The sequence below is a fragment of the Nelumbo nucifera genome, chromosome 2 (assembly GCF_055504915.1).
Source record: "Nelumbo nucifera cultivar China Antique chromosome 2, China Antique-T2T, whole genome shotgun sequence".
Lineage (NCBI taxonomy): Eukaryota > Viridiplantae > Streptophyta > Magnoliopsida > Proteales > Nelumbonaceae > Nelumbo > Nelumbo nucifera.
The window spans coordinates 5,114,209-5,134,791 of record NC_142650.1 but is presented as its reverse complement, the minus strand read 5'-3'; the positions used below and the strand labels follow the sequence as shown (position 1 = coordinate 5,134,791).

At 43.5% G+C, this 20,583-nt stretch overlaps 1 protein-coding gene across 3 annotated transcripts in view; it reads right to left on the bottom strand.

The window, feature by feature from the left end:
* The window catches only part of LOC104594682 (COP9 signalosome complex subunit 3-like), a 45,389-nt gene that overhangs the window by 6,669 nt on the left and 18,137 nt on the right, over positions 1-20,583 (bottom strand). For all 3 annotated transcript variants that reach the window (XR_016082289.1, XM_010255091.3, XM_010255090.3), the window contains 2 exons: positions 14,830-14,895; positions 151-240 (listed from right to left, as the gene is read on the bottom strand). Coding sequence is in view for 2 of the 3 variants with exons in the window: in XM_010255091.3 (XP_010253393.1) it covers positions 151-240; positions 14,830-14,895 (156 nt within the window). In the remaining variant the exon portion in view is untranslated. The remainder of the gene's footprint in view (positions 1-150; positions 241-14,829; positions 14,896-20,583) is intronic.

The following is a 20,583-nucleotide window of genomic DNA, read 5'->3' as shown; positions in this document are numbered from 1 at the left end:
AACAGTAGCCTTTCTGTTCCCAGAACACTAGAAATTTTCCAATGGAATGTCACTAAAGGTACTCCCAATTTGTCTCAACAAGGATCTCATAATTCAATGTTAAAGGACTTGCCGAAAATATAAAACAGAGTAAAATAGAAGAAGGCTCACGGATTCAAATTTCTCTTTGTTTGTCTCAACACAGCTCTCTAATTCCGAAATTTTACCACTGCTATAACTATTTGCCAAGTCAATGTAAGGCTGCAAAAGAATTTGAGTGGTTATGTAGTACAATTTAAAAAAAAAAAAAAAATCAATCATCGTGCAAATAAAGATAAAGGGCTCATATATGCACAACACTAAGTTCATGAAAATACAAAATTACACATTGTGCATGGAAAGGACCACCTAATATATGTACAAAGGAGAAATTTCGATGTAATAACAGTCATACAAAACACTGATACAGCCTACCAAATTGGTAGGGCTAAAGCCCAAAAGTTATCTAGCCTAACGACATGATCATCCAATAAAGAGTACTGGCCATAAATTTGACAGGACTTCATAAGCAAGCAAACCCATGGCAGTTAGGACCACTGAAATGGTAATCAGACTGGAAAATTGAACATAATATAGGATTGGCCATGTATATGACCATTGTTGGAGCCAACATAGGACCAGTCAACCACATGTCTAGTTGGGATTATTAGTTCACATGAACTTTGGTCACCCTTTATCTATGTAATGCACCAAAAAAGAAATTAAAGATTAGCCTCTTGGTTTCAATGTGAAACTTGGTGGTAAATACTGAACTCAAATATATGCAGGTATTAATATGGATCACAGCCAACTTGATCCAAAATTGAATCAAAGGGTCAAAGGGTATGCAGCTTCACTGTGTTGCTAGGCTAGCAGACTAGTAACAACTGGCATGTAGACAAATCAAAGGAGCCACAGCTAACTTGGTTCAAAATTCAAATCCCTCATAATATGGGCGGCCCAGTGCATGAAAATCCCTCATGATATGTAGGTACTAATGTGTCTGTATCTTATATCACAATAGCACCAATATAACAACAAAAAGATGGATTGCAACCGGGCCTAAAGAAAGATTCTATTGGGCTAGTCCCATATGGAAACGACATTTGCTCCTTCTATCTGGAGCCAAAACAAACATCGTGATAGCAAAGCTGTAAGAAATATGTTCCTTATGAACAGAATGGCCCCAAGAAATATATTCATACTGTCAAATGCAAAAAATGATCTTTCATGAAAAGGAAGCTTGCAATAAACTAATGTGCATACATGCAGTATGTTAGAATCCAAGATCACAAGCAGCTCCAAGCCCAGGACCCTTTTTTTATAATAACAGAAATTTTTCATTTAAATAAAACATCAAAACATATAGACTGGTGTTGAGAAGACACCAAAGACCAATTACAGAAAATTACACCCTAAATCTGACACAGACACTTGAGCAAACTCAGATAAGATGAGCATCCAATCAGTAACAGCCCTTCTCCCACTGATTATCTTCAAACACTCTCCTGTTTCTTTCTCTCCAAATGGACCAACACTCTGTTTCTTTCTCTAACTCCCACTATTTTAGCTTTCTTATTACCACTAAAAGGCGGCCACTTGGAAAAGATTTCAGCAGGAGAGCCAGGAAGAAACAATTGCATGCCGAACAGAGTTGAGTAATATCTCCGGCACATACTAACTAACCTGCAGGAGAAGAACAAATGGAGAACTGCTTCCTCACTTTCCCTGCATACAAGGCATATATTTGCCAAACAAAAGCCTCTGGATTTAAAATGGACAGTGGTAAGAACACCATCCATATCCACCAACCATGCGAAAGCTTCCACCCTAGGTGGGACTGGATTACCCCACACACCTTTACATCTATCTTCACCCAACTGATACTTTATCAAAACTAAATAGAAGGACTTCACCGTGAATTTCCCATTCTTACATTCCTTCCACCACAGCTCATCCCTTGAAGAACTATATATCTTTGACTTTTCCAAGACTTCCAGCAGCCTAAGGCATTCCTCCACCTCCCTATCCCAAAGGGGCCTCCTGAATTTAGGGCTCCAAATCACCTTATCCCCCCTCATCTCATAACAATGGCTAATGGGAGCATCATGATCAACCAGCCTGTAAAGTCTTGGACAAATCTCACACAACCTACCCACTCCACACCAGTCATCCCCTCCCAGAACTTTATTCTAGCTCCATCCCCCACTAAGAAGCAAGTGAGACTTTTAAATTCTTGGTTAAACTTCATGGTTCCTTTCCAAACACTCACTCCAAAAGAGGACAATACTTCTCTTGATTCCCATCCAAACCAACCACCCCATACTTACCGATCACCAACCCCCTCCATAAAGATTCCTTCTCCTTCTCTAAGCCAAACCTCCATAGCCATTTACCCAGCAAAGCCCTATTGAAAACCTTCAGTCTTCTAATCCGCAAACCCCCACTCTTCTTTGGCCTGCATACCAAGTCCCAATGATAAGATGAAACTTCTTAGATCCCCCCCACCCCTTCCCATAAGAACTCCCTCTGCATTCTTTCAATCGTATTAGCCACTTCAGCTGGAATTTTCAGGAGAGAGATGTAGCATGTTGGCAGACTAGAAAGGACACTTCCCACCAAAGCAATTCTGCCCCCTCAGCAACAAATACTTAGCCTTCCACCTGTCAACCTTCTTCTCCACTCTTTCAATGATTGGCCTCAAAATAGACAGTGCAGAGGTCTTAGCCGCAACCAGCAGCCCCAAATACTGGAAAGGAAGTTCTCCAACTTGGCATTCAAATACTACAGCACAACTCCATAAAACTTCACTGCTAACTTCCTCAACTCCAACAATAGTACTCTTTGCTAAGTTCACCTTTAAACCTGTCAACATCTTGAACTTGACCAGAATAGCTCTCAAGCTAAGAACTTGGTCGACTGAAGCATCCAAGAATCTTAAGGTGTCATATGCGTACTGTAAATGAGAAATACAAGGACCATCAGTCCCTACTTTGAAACCCTTAATTAGCCCAAACTGCACTCCATTACTAATCAATAGATTGAGAGTTTCCATTACCAATACAAAAAGCAGAGGGGACAAAGGATCACCCTGCCTCAATAACCTGGAAGCTTAAAACAAATATGAAGATACTCCATTCATTAGTATTGAAAAAGAAACTAATAACACACATGCATATATCCAACTGCTCCATTTTCCCCCAAAGCCCATCAGCCTTTGAACCTCCTCCAAGAAGACCCACTCGACATGATCGTAGGCCTTCTCAATATCAATCTTACACACCAGCCTTGGCCTCCTAGATCTCTAAGGCCAGGACCCTAGCCCTTCAGATCCAGTTCATTCAGCTCAGGCCCATGATCCAGCAAGCTGCAGCTATGTTCCTTTTGTGACGCTCATCTGTCTATGTTAGAAGGCCACATCAAACAGCCTAGCTAGCAATCATGATCAGGAGAAGCCACTATAAAATGGTTGTTATGTAATGAATTGCTCAGAAGAATAACAACCGAATTTCCCTTTTCCTCTCTCTTCTCTCCTCTTCCTTCTCCCCATCTCCCTTCCCCCTTCCACTGTATCCATTTCAGGAGGTTAAGCTCCCTTGAAGAAGCTCAGTAACAGTCCAAACTTATTATTTGGTATTAGAGTAGTGATTCAAGGGATGGCCACCACCCAATCTAATGCCATGGATGAGAGGATGAGTCATATGGAGAATGAGATCCATAAAGTCATGGTAGTCCAATGAGAGAGACTATCTTCTTTCGTGGTAGTCCAATGATGGTGAACGTTTGAGCAACAATACCAACAAGAAGGGAGGAAGCTTCACCGAACAGTTTGCCAAGCTGGATTTCCCCATGTATTCAAGTGAGGACCCCATCCCATGGATCTAGAAAGATGAAAGGTCCTTCAAGTACCATAGAGAGCGCCGATTGCTTCCATCCATCTGGATGGAGAGCAATCCTCTAGTACCAATGGTACTAAAGAACTCACCCCTAGGTCACCTAGCAAGGTTTCACAAAAGCACTCACCATACGCTCCGAACCATCAGGCTTTGATGATTATGATGAAGCCCTCTCAAGACTGAAACAAATTAGCACAGTGAGAGATTACCAGTTCCAGTTTGAGAGACAAGCCACGAGGGTTCAAGGATGGCTTGAGAAGACTCTGACTGGTTGTTTCATTGGAGGGTAAAGAGAGAATATTCGAATCAAAGTCAAGGCTATGCAGCTGACTTCAATCTTGGCCGCAGTAGGCCTTGCAAAACTATAGGAAGAATTTTTTTTTATCAATAACAGAAATCATTTTATTAATGGACAATAATATTACAACATTCCGGGAAGAGGTAAAGAGGCTTAACTCTCCCAAGAAAGGAAAGAGAAAATATGATTACAGTACAGCCCAAAACATATGTTCCCTTCCCACCCCTTGTTTTGCCAATGTATCTGCAAAAGCATTTGCAGTCCTCTTCACCCATTGAAACTGAACCTCCAACCTCCTAGTTAGCCATTTAGCCTCCCTTCTCTCATCTGCATATTTCCACAGTCTATGAATATTCAACTCCTTTATCTTTATTAAGCCTTCCATTAAGGCACATATCTCAGCTCTGAGAGAGTCACCATTCCCAATGGGGCCTGAAAACAATGCAATCACCTTTCTATTCTCATCTCTGAACACCCCACCAACACCCGAGGGCCCAGGATTACCTTCACTACTGCCATCAAAGCTCATTTTTATGCACCCTGGGCCTAGTGGGGACCACAAAGGAGAGGCAACTGATGAAAAAGGAGCAGAATTTGCCACTTCTAGCCAGCTATTCAGCGGCATATCTGTAGAGACATCAGCAAACATATCTACAGACTTCAGCCAATGCACCACCCTAACCATTATTACCTCAATGATACCTTCTTTGTTCCTTTCCTTATCAGAAAAGGTCCTAGTGTTCCTTTCTTCCCATATAGTCCAGCAAATGGCAGCCCTCACACACCTCCACATAACTCTACCCCTTTTCTTAGGCCATTTAAGGAAAGAAGTGGCAAACAAGCTTTGTATATCTGGTGGAGGGGTCCACCTACAATCCAATTAACTGATAAACCATTACCATATATCAGAAACAAAGGTACAAGAAATTAGTAAGTGGTAGGAGCTTTCACCATTAGCCTTCCAGAGGGTGCACCAGCTTGGGGATAAGCACCAATTTGGCCTTTTCTTCTGGAGTAAATCACATTGTTACATATTTCCAGGAATGCCTCCCAACAAAAAGCTCCAATCCTTGGAAGGATTGGCTCACCCCATATTTCCTTGACTGGGAAAGACCGAATAGAAATGCTGATCTGTCATGCCAAGGATTTAAAGAAGGAAGCACAAGAGAAAACCCAAGAGGAGGATAAAGTCCAAATTCTACTGTCCCTTTTTGACGGGTCCCAAACTACCCCATTCAAGATCTGAATTAAGTCAACAACCATTCCTAATTCTGACTCCCTAAGGCCTCTTCTAAGACCCAAATCCCAATCATACCCAAAATTTGACTCAAAAGGGACCAATAAGTCAGCCTCACACTTCCCTTTGAAACAGGAGAAAGAGAATAACGAGGGAAATTGGTCTTTCAACAGTACATCCCCCACCCACAAGTGTTCCCAAAATTTAACCCGATTCCCATAGCAAAGATCATACCTGATGTATTGCAAAAAGGATGGAAGAATGGCATGTATGGATTTCCAAGGAGAGGCCCAGTTAGTCCTTGCCACAAGCCTAGAGTCCCAGCCATCATCCGCCTGTCCATGAAATACTCAATATAACCTTGGTCCACAGCTTATCCCTATCCCCACCAAACCACCACAACCATTTACCCAACAAGGCTTCATTTTTCTTCCAGATATTGCCTAATCCCAAGCCACCCTCATCTCTACTCTTGGAAACTAACTCCCAATTCACTCTATGATCTTTCCTTTCCTCCCCTGGCTCCCATAAGAAATCTCTCATAAACTTTTCCAGCACTCTACTTATTTTTTCTGAGATTCTAAACACGGATAAGTAATACACTGGCAAACTATATAGACTTAATCAGAGTGATTCTGCCACCCAGAGATAGGTAATTCTTCTTCCAAGAGGCTAACCTTTTTGTGAACCTATCAATTACGAGGCTCCAAAAACTGTTATTATTCGGATTATCCCCTAAAGGCATCCCCAAGTAAATCATAGGCCACTATGACATCTCACATACCAAAATTTCAGCCCTATCCCTCATTTCTCCTTCTTCCATGTTCACCCCTACCACACAACTCTTATCAAAATTGACTTTCAAATTTACATTTTTTCAAATAATTGCACTACTTTCTTCAAATTCCTGACCCACCTCACATCCTCCCCTCCGCAAAATAGAATTGTGTCATAAGCAAACTGTAGATGTGTGATAGGCAACCCGTCTCTTCCAACCCTCCACCCCCTTACTAGGTTCCTCAAATCTGCCCTCTCTATTAATTTCCCCTACACTTCTGCTATCAAAGTAAAGAGAAATGGGGAAAGGGGGTCTCCCATTGTCTAATTCCCCTAGAAGATGGAAAATGATCCATTACAGCCCCATTCACCAGGACTGAGTAATGACAAGTCTCAATACATCCTAGGATCCATTTGCACCATTTTACCCCAAAGCCAAAGCAGACCATCACTTGCATTAAGAATGACCAATATACCATGTCATAAGCTTTCTCAAGATCTAACTGACACAAAATCCCTTTCTTCTTTCTTCTCCTTAGAACCTCCACACACTCATTAGCAATTAAAATTTGATCCACAATTTGTCTATTTCCCACAAATGCCCTTTGATTCTGTGAAATTAGATCTAGAAGCACTTCTCTGATTCTTCTAGACAAGACCTTAGCAATGATTTTATACAGACTATTAACCAAACTAATAGGTCTATAGTCTCTCGGGTGACTTGCTCCAACTCTCTTTGGAACCAGTGCAATAAAAGTTGAATTTACCCCCGGGTTAATCACCCCCCTTTGATGAAATTCATTGAAAACTTTAAGGATGTCTTACTTCAATATCTCCCAACGATCCTGGTAAAAGGCCATAGTGAAACCATCCGGACCTGGTGCCTTAGATCTATCCATTGAGAATATAGCCTCCCTTATTTCCTCCACCTCAAATTTTCTTTCAAGCCACTCCTTTACCTCTTCCAAAAGTTTTGGCCAATCTAAACCTTCCAACCAAATCCTCTGGTTTAGGGGCCTTCTATATATTGATTTAAAATGCTCCACAAAAGCCCTGCCAATCTCATCCTGTCGAGTAAGGAGCACCCCATCAATTTCCAACTTTGCAATCAAATTTTTCCTTCTCCCGTTGGCCATTGCATGAAAAAATTTGTATTTCTATCTCCCTCCTTCACCCACTTATGTCTAGATTTTTGTCTCCAACTAACTTCTTCTTTATACAGTATGTCCTCTAATTGTTTCCTCAGCTCCCATCTCTCTTATTTATCCCTATCACCAAATGTGCCTTCATTTTCCTTTGCATCCAACCCCTCAATTTGACTTATCATAGCCTGTTTCCTTTCCTCAATTCTGCCAAAGTGGAGGATATTCCATTCCTTAATCTTTGCTTTTAACTCTTTCAATTTCCAATGAAATTTCATACCCTCCCAATTGGCCCTTGAGGCACTACCATTCCACCAATTCTAAACTAGCTCCATAAAACCCGAGTGGGACAACCACATATTCTCAAAGCTACAGGAATAATGGCTCATCCATCTCAAATGGCTTAGCCGACCTGGTGGACCCATTCTCAAATCCCCTCCACCCAAGGTTGAACCTAGTTTAACTAAGGCCAATCCTCCAACTAGCCTACCCATGAAGAAGCTATCTTGGACAGAGATGCAAGCTTGCCAGGAAAGGGGTCTATGCTATAACTACGAGGAAAATTTTGCCCCGGGGCAGCATTGCAAGACCCAGCAAGTTTTCCTTCTTCAAATTGATGACCCATCGGATGAGGATGTTGAACCCAGTTTAGGCTAGACCGACATAGAGGAGGTGGTTCCTTAAGAGACTGAACCAGTTGAGATCTCTTTGCAAGCCCTAACTGGGCTACAGTCACACCAGACTATGAGGGTTGATGGGCTCATATTGGGCCAAAGAGTCTCTATCCTTAATTTCATCAATTCCACACTGACCAAACAAATGGGTATGCCAATCCAGCCCACTGAACCCTTCTCTGTTTGAGTAGCTAATGTACATTACATATGATGTGATGGGCTTTGTAAGAATTTGTTCCAAGGGGAATTATACCCATTAGAGTTCAATTGATCCAATTTAGTCCTAAGGATTCAGTAGTTATGTCAACTAGGTCAGGTGACCTGCAATTTGGCCCGCTTGGCAATGGACTTATCCCTAAATGGCATCCATAATCACCTCCAGGGCCTATGACCAATTTGGCCCACCTCCGACTCCACCCAGGTGGTCCTTAAATACTATCAGAACCTAGAATTTCCCACACTGGTCCACTTAGGGTCCATGTGCGCAAAACCCATTCTCATAACCCCAAAGGATCCCCTAGATTCTTCAACGAGGTATGATGCCTTGCAACAATTGTTGGCCAAGTACGCTGATGTATTTGTAGAGCTTACCTAGCTTCCTCCTTCTCGACCCCATGATCATTGGATTCCTACTCAAACAGGAGCCCAACCCACCAAGGTTTGGCCCTACCAATACCCTCACTGTCAGTGGGTCAAGATCGAAATAAGTGTACAAGAAATGCTTGACAAAGGCTTGATACAACCCGGTAGTAGGCCATTTTCCTCTCTTGTTCTGTTGGTCCAAAAGAAAGACAGTTCTTGGAGATTTTGCATTGATTACAGAGCATTTAACAAAATCACCATCAAGGATAGGTTCCTTATCCCACTTACAGAAGAGCTTTTTTACGAGTGCAGCAGGTGGTTTTCTTTTCCAAGTTAGATCTCCAGTTTGGCTACTACCAGATCTGTGTCCATTTGAAAGACGTGCACAAGACAGCTTTCCACACTCATGACAGACACTACAAGTTTTTGGTCATGCCTTTCGGTTTGGCTAACACTTCGTCAACGTTCCAAAGTTTGATGAATGAAATATTCAGACCTCACCTACATCGATATATCTTGGTTTTCTTCAGCAATATCTTTTTTTTTTTTTATCAGCAACACAGAATTTATTTATTGATTAGATTAAACAAAGCATATACAATAAGAAGTTGTGAGCAGAAGGATAAGCCCGAGAGAAGAAAACCACTAATTACAAATCATCCCAGAATATAGATTGTCTTTGAATCACTTGTTTAGCTAGCCCATCAGCCATACTCTTAGCTGATCTCCTAACCCATCTAACTTGGATCAACATGTCTTTAGATATCTGCTTGAAGCGCCTGAGTTCATTTCTTAGCTTCCATATTACTCCTTCCCCCTTTTTCAGCCAGTTTACAACAATCTTTGAGTCCCCTTCAATAATCAGCTTGTTAATCCCCATTTCTTTGGCTTTTTCAACACCAACACTGCTGCCATCAGTTCTGATCTCACCACATCACCATGCTGAATAGGGCCCAAGTATATGGCTAAAATATTCCCATTCTCTTCCCTTATCACCCCACCAATACCCGATGGTCCAGGATTTCCCATACAGCTACAATCAAAGTTTAATTTCCTCCATCCAGCCGCTGGAGGGGACCAGACCTCATTTGTTCTAGATTTTCTAGAAGCAGTGTTAACAATTGTTCCCCAAGATCTGAAGAAGTCTTCTGTCTTAAAGTCAGCAAACAACTTTAATCTTTTCACCCAATGTGCCACTCTTAGAGATATCACTTCGATATCTTAGTCTACAGCCCTACTTGGGCCCTTCACATGGAGCATCTCAAGTGTACCTCAGATACCCTCAGGAAGAACCAACTGTTTGTCAAGCTCTCCAAGTGTTCCTTCGAACACTATTTGTGCCACATCATCTCAGGTAGCCAGGTCAAGACTGACCCTGAAAAAGTGGATGCAATGGCCTCTTAGGCCTAGCCCAGGTCTGTAAAATGCTTGCGTGGATTTCTGGGATTAATAGACTACTACTGCTGATTTATTAGGCATTATGGAACCTTGGCATCCCCACTGACTCAACTCTTAAAGAGGGACTCCTTTGAATGGACTGCACAAGCTGAGCAGGCTTTCATTAGCAAGCCATTACCTCCCCACCTACCCCAGTTCTTCCAGATTTCTCTAAGGAGTTCGTTGTAGAGTTTGATGCCTCAAGAAGAGGCATTGGGGCCATTCTCATGCAAGGTGGCCAACCAGTGGCCTACTACAAGGCCCTTCTCCTTTGGCCCACAACAAGCCCACATATGAGAAGGAACCCATGGTTGTGGCCCTTTCAGTGCACAAACGGAGAGCTTCTTATCTCCTAGGGAGGAAATTCATAGTTCAGTCAGACCAGAAAAGTCCAAGACATCTTTTGGACCAGCAGGTTCTCACCCTTGAACAACAAAGTGAGCATCAAAGTTAATGTGCTATGATTTTGCCATTGAATACAAGTCAGGCCCATTGAATATAGTGGCAAATGCGCTTTCTCACTCCAAAGAGCTAGCCCAATTGCATGCCTCCAGGCCCAGTTATGCCTTGGTTGATCAGATTAAGAGTGAGGCCCAAAACAACAGTGAGCAGGGCCTGATCAAAACAAAGTGGTAGCAAGATCCTTCTCTGATTCCAGGTTATTCTGATGTTGGGCCCAATATATTCTATAAGGGGCTCCTAGTTTTGGCCTCTCAGTCCGGACACTTTAAAGAATTACTTCAATTATTCCATGAAACACCACCTGGTGGTCATTCAGGTGTTTTGAGAACCTACCGTTTATTATTGGCACAGCATGAAGAAGATGGTTCAGGACTTCATGGCAGCTTGCACCATTTTCCAGCAACATAATACCTTACACAGGCCCTGGCTGGACTGCTACAACCACTTCCCATTCCCAACCAGGTGTGGAACAAAATTTCAATGGATTTCATTTCAGGTTTGCCCAAGTCGGCAAGTCCTTAGGAAAATCAGTGATCTTAGCAGTGGTGGACAGGCTGAGCAAATATGCTCACTTCATGGTTTTATTCTATCCTTACAGGTGTAAGTAGGGTATAGTGTTCTCGTTGGTGGGTGGTCAAGTCTCCGAAAGTCTGGAGATGGCAACGGGGATGAGAAGGAACGTGGAGAAGAGAGGGAAAGAGAGGAGAGAAGGGAGTTGCCCCTCTCCCAGAAACCCTAGGTCAAAGTTGTATTATGTTGTCTCCCCCCAGGGAAGAATTGCTCTCCCCCTTTTATAGAGAGAGTTAAGGCTATCAAGGAAGGAGTTCTTTCCTATTAGGAAAGAGGATCTCTCCCGTATCTGACCCTATTATACTGACGTGGCTTGGGTGACATCATCGTTTGGCGGGCATACTTTCATTAAACCCGCATGCGTAATTTAAAGATGCACGTGTAACCGGCATTTTCCGAACTACTATGATTCCGCAGTTCTGTAATGGTGTCAGGTTCATCGCAACTCCACATGTGTTCAGGGTTCATCGCAAATTCGCGTGTGTTTGGGGTTCATCGCAAACCCGCGCGTGTCTTAGCTTTATCGCAGATTCGCACTAGTCGAAGTTCATCGCCACCTGTCCCGAATATTAGTTCATCACGATCGCAGATTTGCAATGAACTCATCGCAAACGTGCGATGGGTTATAGATTCATTGTAGGCATCCATGTAGCGTTGATTTGACACCCTCTATACTTTGATGGTCTTAGTGACCACTATGTACCTACAACAGGTAGCAAAACTTTTTGTTCAAGAAATAGCCAAGCTTCATGGCACTCCTACAGCAATTGTGGCTAATCGTGATCCTATATTTATGAGCCACTTCTGGCAAGAATTCTTTCGCCTATAGGGCATTAATTTATGTCATTCCACCAGTTACCACTCCCAATATGATGGACAAACGGAGGTGGCAAACCACTGCCTTCAAACTTATTTGTGTTGCTTCATGGGGGAGAGACCCACTCAATGGGTGCAGTGGCTTCCTTGGGCTCAGTACTAGTACAACACTACGTACCACATTTCTACTAGCACTAATCCATTTCAAATCCTCTACGATCAAAAGCCCCCTTCAATCCTCCCTTATGAAAAGGGATCCACTACAGTAGACCTATTCATGGGCTAGGTAGCCCGATAGGCCGGGTCGGCCCCCGGACAGGCTTGAGCATGCGTTTTAGCCCGCGGGCTTGACCTCAGGCCCAAAAGCCCAAGCCTGACTATTTTACGGGCCAGGCTCAGGATTTGTTAAAAAAACCCGGCCCAACTTTTATATAAGTTAAACCCTAAATTCCTAAACTACCTAACCCTAACCCTAAATTCTTGAACTTTTCTTTTCATTCTCCTTTCTCACTCTCACTCTCAAAAGCGGCTCTCATTTCTCTCTCTCAACTCTCAAAACCGGCGAACCCAGCTGCACCTACGAACTCAGGCACCGGCGGCCGGTGCCACCAAAACTAGTCGTCTCTCTCTTCGGCCGGCGCCACCAGCCGGCACCGTTTTCATCTTCTTTCTTCTCATTCTTAGTTCTCTCTCTTCTTAGAACTAGGTCTTTTATCTTCTCAGTTCTCTCTCCAGCCGGCGCCACCAGAACCCAGGCACATCGTTTTCATTCTGTGAACTTAGGCACCGACGGCTGGCACCACCAGATCTAGATCGTCTCTCTCTCCAGTGGTGAGCTCTCTTTCTCTCTCTCTCCGGCCGGCACTGTTGTCATCTTCTATCTTCTCACTTTCTCGGTTTCTATTCTCACTCTCAAACTCCCAGGAATCGGCGAACTCAGCAGGCGCCATTCTCTCAATCTCAGAGGGCACCGGCGCTCAAACTCCCAAGTCGGGCTTCGAGCTCAAGCCCGGGCTTTAGGCTTTTTATGAGGGTTGGGCTCGGGCTCGGGCATGAAAAATTTATGTTAATGAAGAGCAAGAGCCTGGCCCAGCCCGGCCCATGAACAGGTCTACACTACAGTTGCTGGAAGTTGAGAATAGACTTATAACCAGAGATGAGCTGCTGAAATCATTGAGAAAACTACCTACAACAAGCCCGGCAGTACATGATAACAATGAAGACTATATATGATAAGAAACATTGTGAAGCTGAATACAAGGTAGGAAACTGGGTTTACCTGAAACTCCAGCCTTATCGCCAAGCTTCAATGGCACAGAGAGCAACACAGAAGCTGTCCCCAAGATGTTTCGGACCCTTTTAAATCTTAAGCAGGATAGGACAGATAGCCTACAAGCCGGTTCTCCCTCCAGTCTCCAAACTGCACCCTACCTTTCATGTTTCACTTCTGAAACCCTGCAACTCCACATTTAGCCATGTCACCCCTACTTTACCTGAATTCAGAGATGATGGACAACTAACAGTGGAGCCTCACAACTTGACAGACTTCAAGTAGATTAAGGTGGGCCGAAAGGTTGTCAAGCAGGCTTTGGTGGAATGGACCAATCTTCCATCAGAGGACACCACTTGGGAGGACTACACTGAACTCCAACAAAGGTATGCTCACCTCAACCTTGAGGACAAGGTCGATCTCAAGGGAGGAGGGATCACAAGCAGCTCCAAGCCCAGGACCCTGGCCCTTCAGATCCAGTTCATTCAGCCCAGACCCATGATCCAACAAGCCACAGCCATGTTCCTTTTGTTCCACCCATCAGATATGTCTATGTTAGAAGGTCATGTCAGCACAGCACAGCTAGTAATCATGATCAGGAGAATCCACTATAAAATGGTTGTTATGTAACGAATTGCTCAGAAGAATAACAATCAAATTGCACAGTAACAGTTCAGACTTATTACAGTAGAAACTATGTAGCCCCGGACAACAATATAAAACTTAGACAAATAAGCAGCATGTAGAAAATGCCAAACTTTCTTGAATGCAAATTTCCTGCACAAGTCATCGAGTAGAAGCAGGTAGAAACAAAGTTGAGCCTGTGACAAATAAACATGGAAACAGGTGGTTGTGTTTTGGGTGAACATTATTCCTAATTAGGGGCAGAAAATCCACAAAATATTTTCTAAACAAAAAATACCAAGAGAACGTACTGTTACTATTTTACATGGCATGTATTTCATCACTTGGCCCATATATTTGATGAGATATAACTGCAATTAGATATTTCATATAGACCTCTCTATAGCAGGATCTACAAATCCAACCAAAAGACTAATATATTTCTACTTGTATGCTTCTGTATGTCCTTATTTACATCAATCAGCATGGTGATTAGTCCCCACATTGTGACCTTATAGTGACCAGGGCTCAAATCTTGGAAGCAGCACCTCTGTATGTGCAGGGGTAAGGCTGCGTACATCTGTCCCTCCCCAGACCCAGCATTGGCGAGAGCCTCATGCACTGGACTGCCCTTTCAGCATGGTGATCAGACAGCGGCAATCCAGTCTGCTAGAGACAGATGACCAACATGACAATTAGAGGAAAGTCAAGCATGGAAGATCAGCTACCAATATGCCTAGGTCTAAAAATGTTTAAGCCAACCAGCATGATGGTGATACATTGGAAGTTCCAAGTATACAAAAGAGCTGAAGGAATGCCTACGTCTAAAATTGTTTATCAATAATGCAATGCATATTAATTTGCCAAAGAGCTGAAGGAATCACATCAAGTATGAAGAAAATATTCCACTAGACCAAGTATACAAAAGAATAACATCAGGATAGCAAAAGGATATAGAGGATATAAATGAGATTTTCCAAAGAAAATTTTCATATCTGAGGAGACTTTACTGGTTTTCAGAATTACCTGACAAAAGTTCTTTAGACTCCTTTGAGCAACTGAAGAAGTATACTTTGGTAAAGCAGTTGAAAACTGTGACAGGAAGTTCTCTAACTTAATGAAAGAGATTATTTAACTAATGCTTAAGAAAGTTGAAAAAACACCAATCCGTCAAAAGATGTTTACGAAAATCAAAATTTGTCAATGCAGGGTATTGACATCAATGAACAAACAGATCAATGTTTGAGACCATGTCATGGCTGCTCCCAGGGCACTTGGCAAAGGAGACTTCCAAAAGGCATTTGATGTCATAGGATCCCATGATGTCTGGAAGCTCCTCAGGAACCATGAAAATGTTTTGGAGATGCTTTTGTCCAAGATAAAGGAAGAGGCCTTGAGGACCTACCTGTTCACATACTCTTCATCCTATAGTTTTTTTTTTTTTATCAATAACACTTTCATTAATCATCAGTAGAAAATTTACAGGAGGAAGACAAACACACTTATCTTCCAAGAGTCACTAAGAGCCTCATAAAAGAAAGAAAGAAGAAGAAAAAGAGAAAAGAATACACTAAAGTTACAGCTTAGCCCAAAACAATGAATCCCTTTCTGCCCCTTGTTTAGCTAAACCGTCAACTAGGGAATTAGCCGATCTTTTAACCCAACATGTCTTAACTTCCATCTCCCGCACCAGCCACATGAATTTCCTCCTCTCATTGTTATACTTCCATAAACCATTTTGATCTTTAGTCAGCCATCCTATCACCACCTCTGAATCCCCTTCAATTATGAGTTTCTTGATGTTCAACTCCTTAGCTTTCCGGACTCCTTCCATAACTGCAAGGATCTCAGCTCTAAGGGAGTCACCCACTCCAATTGGGCCTGAGAACATGGCAGAGATGACCCCATTTTCGTCCCTAAAAACACCTCCAATCCCCGATTGCCCCGGATTTCCCCTACTGCATCCATCAAAGTTTAATTTCAAGAATCCTCTAGGTGGGGGAGTCCAAACCACTTTCATTATTGACTTGGTTTGTGTGTAATTTGCAATTTCACCCCACTTCTTCAACATGTCATCCACAGTGTAATCTGTGAATAGTTCCAAATATTTCAGCCATCGTACCGCCCTAATATGTATGATAGCCTTCAGATCTGCTGCTCCTCTTTGGGTTTCTGAGAATATCCTGGAGCCCTTAGTCCTCTCCACATTATCCTTCCCCTTTTTATCCGCCACCTGAAAAAGGTGGGGGAGAAAAGGCCCTGCAAGTCTGATGGGGGATTCCAATTGCATCCAAATAAGGAGGAAGCCCAATCCCAAATTGACCTCGCAAAGTGGCAAGACACCAGTAGGTGAAAACTAGTCTCCCCATCCGCTTTACATAGAACACACCACTGAGGTGACAAACAAGTATTGGGTCTCTTCTTTTGGAGTAGATCACCAGTGTTAATTCTTTCCAGATAGGCTTCCCAACAAAAACTACCAACCCTAGGAGGTATTGCTCTGCACCAAACCTCACCAAGAGGGAAAGGGGGGAAGGTAGGACTGGTGGACTGACTTAAGACTTTGAAGAACGAGGCACAAGAGAAGATGCCATTGGAGGTAGGTGTTCAAATTCTAGAGTCCTCCCTAGTGGGGTCTAAGACAACATTATCAAGAAGTGCAATAAGGCTCGAAATACTGTCAAGGTCCGAGTCCCTCAAATCCCTTCTTAAACCCAAGTTCCACCCAATCCCAGAAGTGGAAGAGGACGGGGTGATAAAAGACGAGATCGGCTCATTTTTCAAATCAGATAGAGCATACAAAGAAGGAAATTGATCCTTTAAAGGGGCGCTCCCCACCCAGGTTTGTTCCCAAAATTTTATGGAATTACCGGAATTCAAGTCATACCTAATATTAGGGGAGAAAACTGGTAGCAGGTCATGAATGGCTTTCCAAGGACAGTTGCTTGTGGTCCTAGCTCTGATTCCAGCGTCCCATCCATTGTCCTCCAGCCCATGTATACTTGCCACTATTTTAGCCCATAGTTTCTCCTTCTCCATAGGGAACCTCCACAACCACTTCCCCAACAGAGTCATATTCCTTCTCCTGATACTCCCAAGCCCTACACCACCACAAGGCTTACTCCTACACACTATCTCCCAACTAACTCTGTGATCCCTCTTCTCCTCTCCTGGCTCCCACAGGAAATCTCTCATAAACTTCTCTTATCTGCTAGCGACCTTCACTGGGATTTTAAACACCGATAGGAAAAAGATGGGTAAGTTAACAAGCGTGGCCTTAATTAGTGTAATTCTTCCACCGAGAGAGAGGTAATTCTTTTTCCAGGATACCAGCCTTTTTTCAAACCTTTCCACCACCGGGTTCCAAAAGCTCTCTCGCATGGGATTATCACCTAATGGCAACCCTAAGTAGTTCAACGGCCACCCCAAAACTTCACACCCCAACAATTCAGCACTCTCCCTGAGCTCTCCCTCCTCCAGGTTCACCCCCACTATACAACTTTTCCCAAGGTTAACCTTCAAGTTAGACATTTTCTCAAACAGTTGTATCACCAACTTCAAGTTCCTGATCAAGCTCACATTACCGCCTTCACAAAATAGAATCGTGTCATCAACAAACTGTAGGTGAGTGAGGGGGGTTTCCACCCTCCCAACTCTCCAGCCTCTAATGAGCCCCCTATCATCTGCTCTGTGATCAGTTTCCCCAGAACCTCCGCAATTAGAATGAACAAGAAAGGAGACAGGGGGTCTCCTTGTCTTATACCCCTACTGGCTGGAAAGAAATCTACCACTGTCCCATTCACTAGTATTGAATAATGACAACTCCTGACACAACCCATGATCCACTTGCACCATCTAGCCCCAAACCCAAATTTAGTCAAAACTCTCTTCAAGAAATCCCAGTCCACCAAGTCATAAGCCTTTTCCAAGTCCAACTTACAAACCACTCCCTTCTTCTTATCCCTCTTAAAGTTCTCCACACTCTCATTAGCAATTAAAATTTGATCAGTAATTTGTCTCCCACTCACAAAGGCTCCTTGATAGTGTGCAATGATATCGGGCAATACCTTCTTCAACCTCATAGACAACACTTTTGCAATGATCTTATACAAGCTATTAACCAGGCTAATTGGCCTAAAATCCTTCGGGTGGGATGCATCTTTCTTTTTTGGAATTAAAGCTATAAATGTAGAGTTCACACCCGGATTGACAATTCCTCTCCTGAAAAACTCCTCAAACACCCGCAAGAGATCATCTTTCACGATATCCCAACAATCCAGATAAAAAGCGATTGTGAACCCATCCGGCCCTGGAGCTTTTGTTCTATCCATAGAAAACACGGCCTCCTTGATCTCTTCTAGAGTAAAGCTTCTTTCCAGCCTTCTCCTGTTCTCCACCCCTACATCTGGCCAGTCCAAACCTTCTACCCACACCCTTCTACTTACAGGCCTTCTTAGAATAGATTTGAAGTGCTCCACACAGGCCCTGGCAATCTCCTCTTGTTGTACTAACTTGACTCCATCTACTACCAATTTGGAGATAAAGTTCTTCCTTCTCCTGCCATCTGCTAGAGAATGGAAATACCTAGTGTTTCTGTCTCCCTCTTGCAACCACTTACATCGAGATTTTTGCCTCCAACTAATTTCCTCCTTGTGCAAACAATCCTCTAGCTGTCTTCTCAAATCTCTCCTGAGATCATTGTCTTCCTCTCCAAATTCTCCCCTTTCTTCTTTAGAGTCAAGGCTTTCAATCTTATCCATCAAATCTCCCTTTCTTTCTTCTATCCTCCCAAACTCCATCAAGTTCCACTCCTTGATTCTTGCTTTCAAGAATTGTAGTTTCTTATGAAATCTCATCCCCTCCCAATCCACCAGTGGGTTACAGTCATGCCACCATTCCCTCACTTTGTTAGTAAACCCTGGATGACGTAACCACATATTTTCAAATCTAAAGGGGGTAGGACCTCCACACCTTCTTTCCTCCTTACATAATACTATGGGCCAATGATCTGAGGTCACCCTTGGGAGAGCTCTAGAAGCCAAGGTTCCCCAATGTTCTTCCCAATCCAAAGAAAACAAGAATCTATCCAGTTTAGAGCAAATGGGTCTAGATTGGAGGTTTGACCATGTAAACGTCTTATGGGCTAGGGGAATCTCTTTAAGCTCAAAGGCATCCACAAAACTATTAAACTTCCTCATGCTTTTTGTCACCCTCTAGTTAACCTTATTGGACTCCTCCGAGAATCTGATCACATTGAAATCCCCACCCATGCACCACGGCCCATCCCATAACCCTCTAACATCAGCCAGTTCCTCCCACAACTCCTCTCTCTCTCTATAGTCATTCGGTCCGTAAACATTTGTGAGCACCCATGTATAGTCATCCTCTTGTTGCTTAAACTTCAGAGACACCGAGTACTTTCCGATCAACTCCTCCAGACCTTCCACCACATCCTTCTTCCACATTGTTACAATCCCCCCGGAAGCACCCCACGAGGGAACAGCCACCCAGCTAATTCCCCTGGCTTTCCATACACTCCTTGCCCATTTATCATTAAACTGCATTCTCTTAGACTCTTGTAGCAGCACAATGTCTGGGTCACACCGTCTTATTACCTCTTTTATTGTCGCCCTCTTCCTTGCACTCCCAATTCCCCTCACATTCCAACTAAGAATCTTCATTCCGCTTCTTGGTGAACCCCTTGCCACTTACCACTACTTTCCCCTTTTCCTCCTGTCTCCCTTTACCCCGAGCCTCTTATCACCTTCTACATCTCTCTTCATTCTCTCTACTTCACTCAATCTCCTCTTCTTTATTCTGATCTTCTCCTTCCTCTTCTGTAAGTTTTCTTTCAGCACATTCAGATCTTTCAATCTGCAACCTAGCTTCCCTACAAATTCTGCTATCAAGTCTTCTCTCACCGAGTCCACCAGCCCTACCCTTCCTACAGGATCCCCTCCATCTCTATCCACCTGCCCCTTCTTCCTCTCCTCTGGTCCCACCTCTACTCTTTCTTCTCCATCCACCCTCCTTTCCTATTACCTCCCTCCAACCCTGCTCTCTCCTCATAGTCCTCTCCATCTCTACCCTCATTCCTTTCCCTCCTCTCCACTGACCCCTCCCCTCTTCCTACCTCCCCTTCCCCTCTCCAGATCAGCTCTCCTTCCACTTCCTTAAGCACTCTTTCAATAATTTCCCAGACTTTTTCACTCCTAAACCTTCCTTCCAGCACCTTCCCACCTTCCTTCCTTCCGGTCTCTCCCTCCTTGGAGAGCCCATCTGCTGGCTCGGCTACATAATCATGGGCTACAGGACATGGAGCAGAAACGGAATCTGGAACCAAAGACACTGGAGACACATTAGTAGCACAAACCGAAATCACTTGGTTACCTGGGACTGATGGACAAGCTGGAAAAGGACTGCTCCCTGCCTCCCTCTCTTGTTCTAGAGGTTGGTAAAAATTTATCTCCCTGAGTTGGTCGGGAGGTACTTCTGTCCTTTGATCACCCTGGTGATCTTTCCACTCTACCCCTGGTTCACCCCTTGATGGTGTGTTCCTGCTCTGCTTCCGGTTCTCCCGATCTGCCCCTTCTGATCCTCCTTGCACACTCTGTGGTCTTGGGAACGGGTTGTACCGCTTGCCTTCGTCACCCTGAAATAAACTTACAATATTCCACCCATCCACGTCACCTCCAGCGCAACTACCTTCGTCGTTTACACTGCCCAAGCTAGTACCATCAACCGAACAGTCCTCTGAGTCTTCATCACCTTCACTGCACT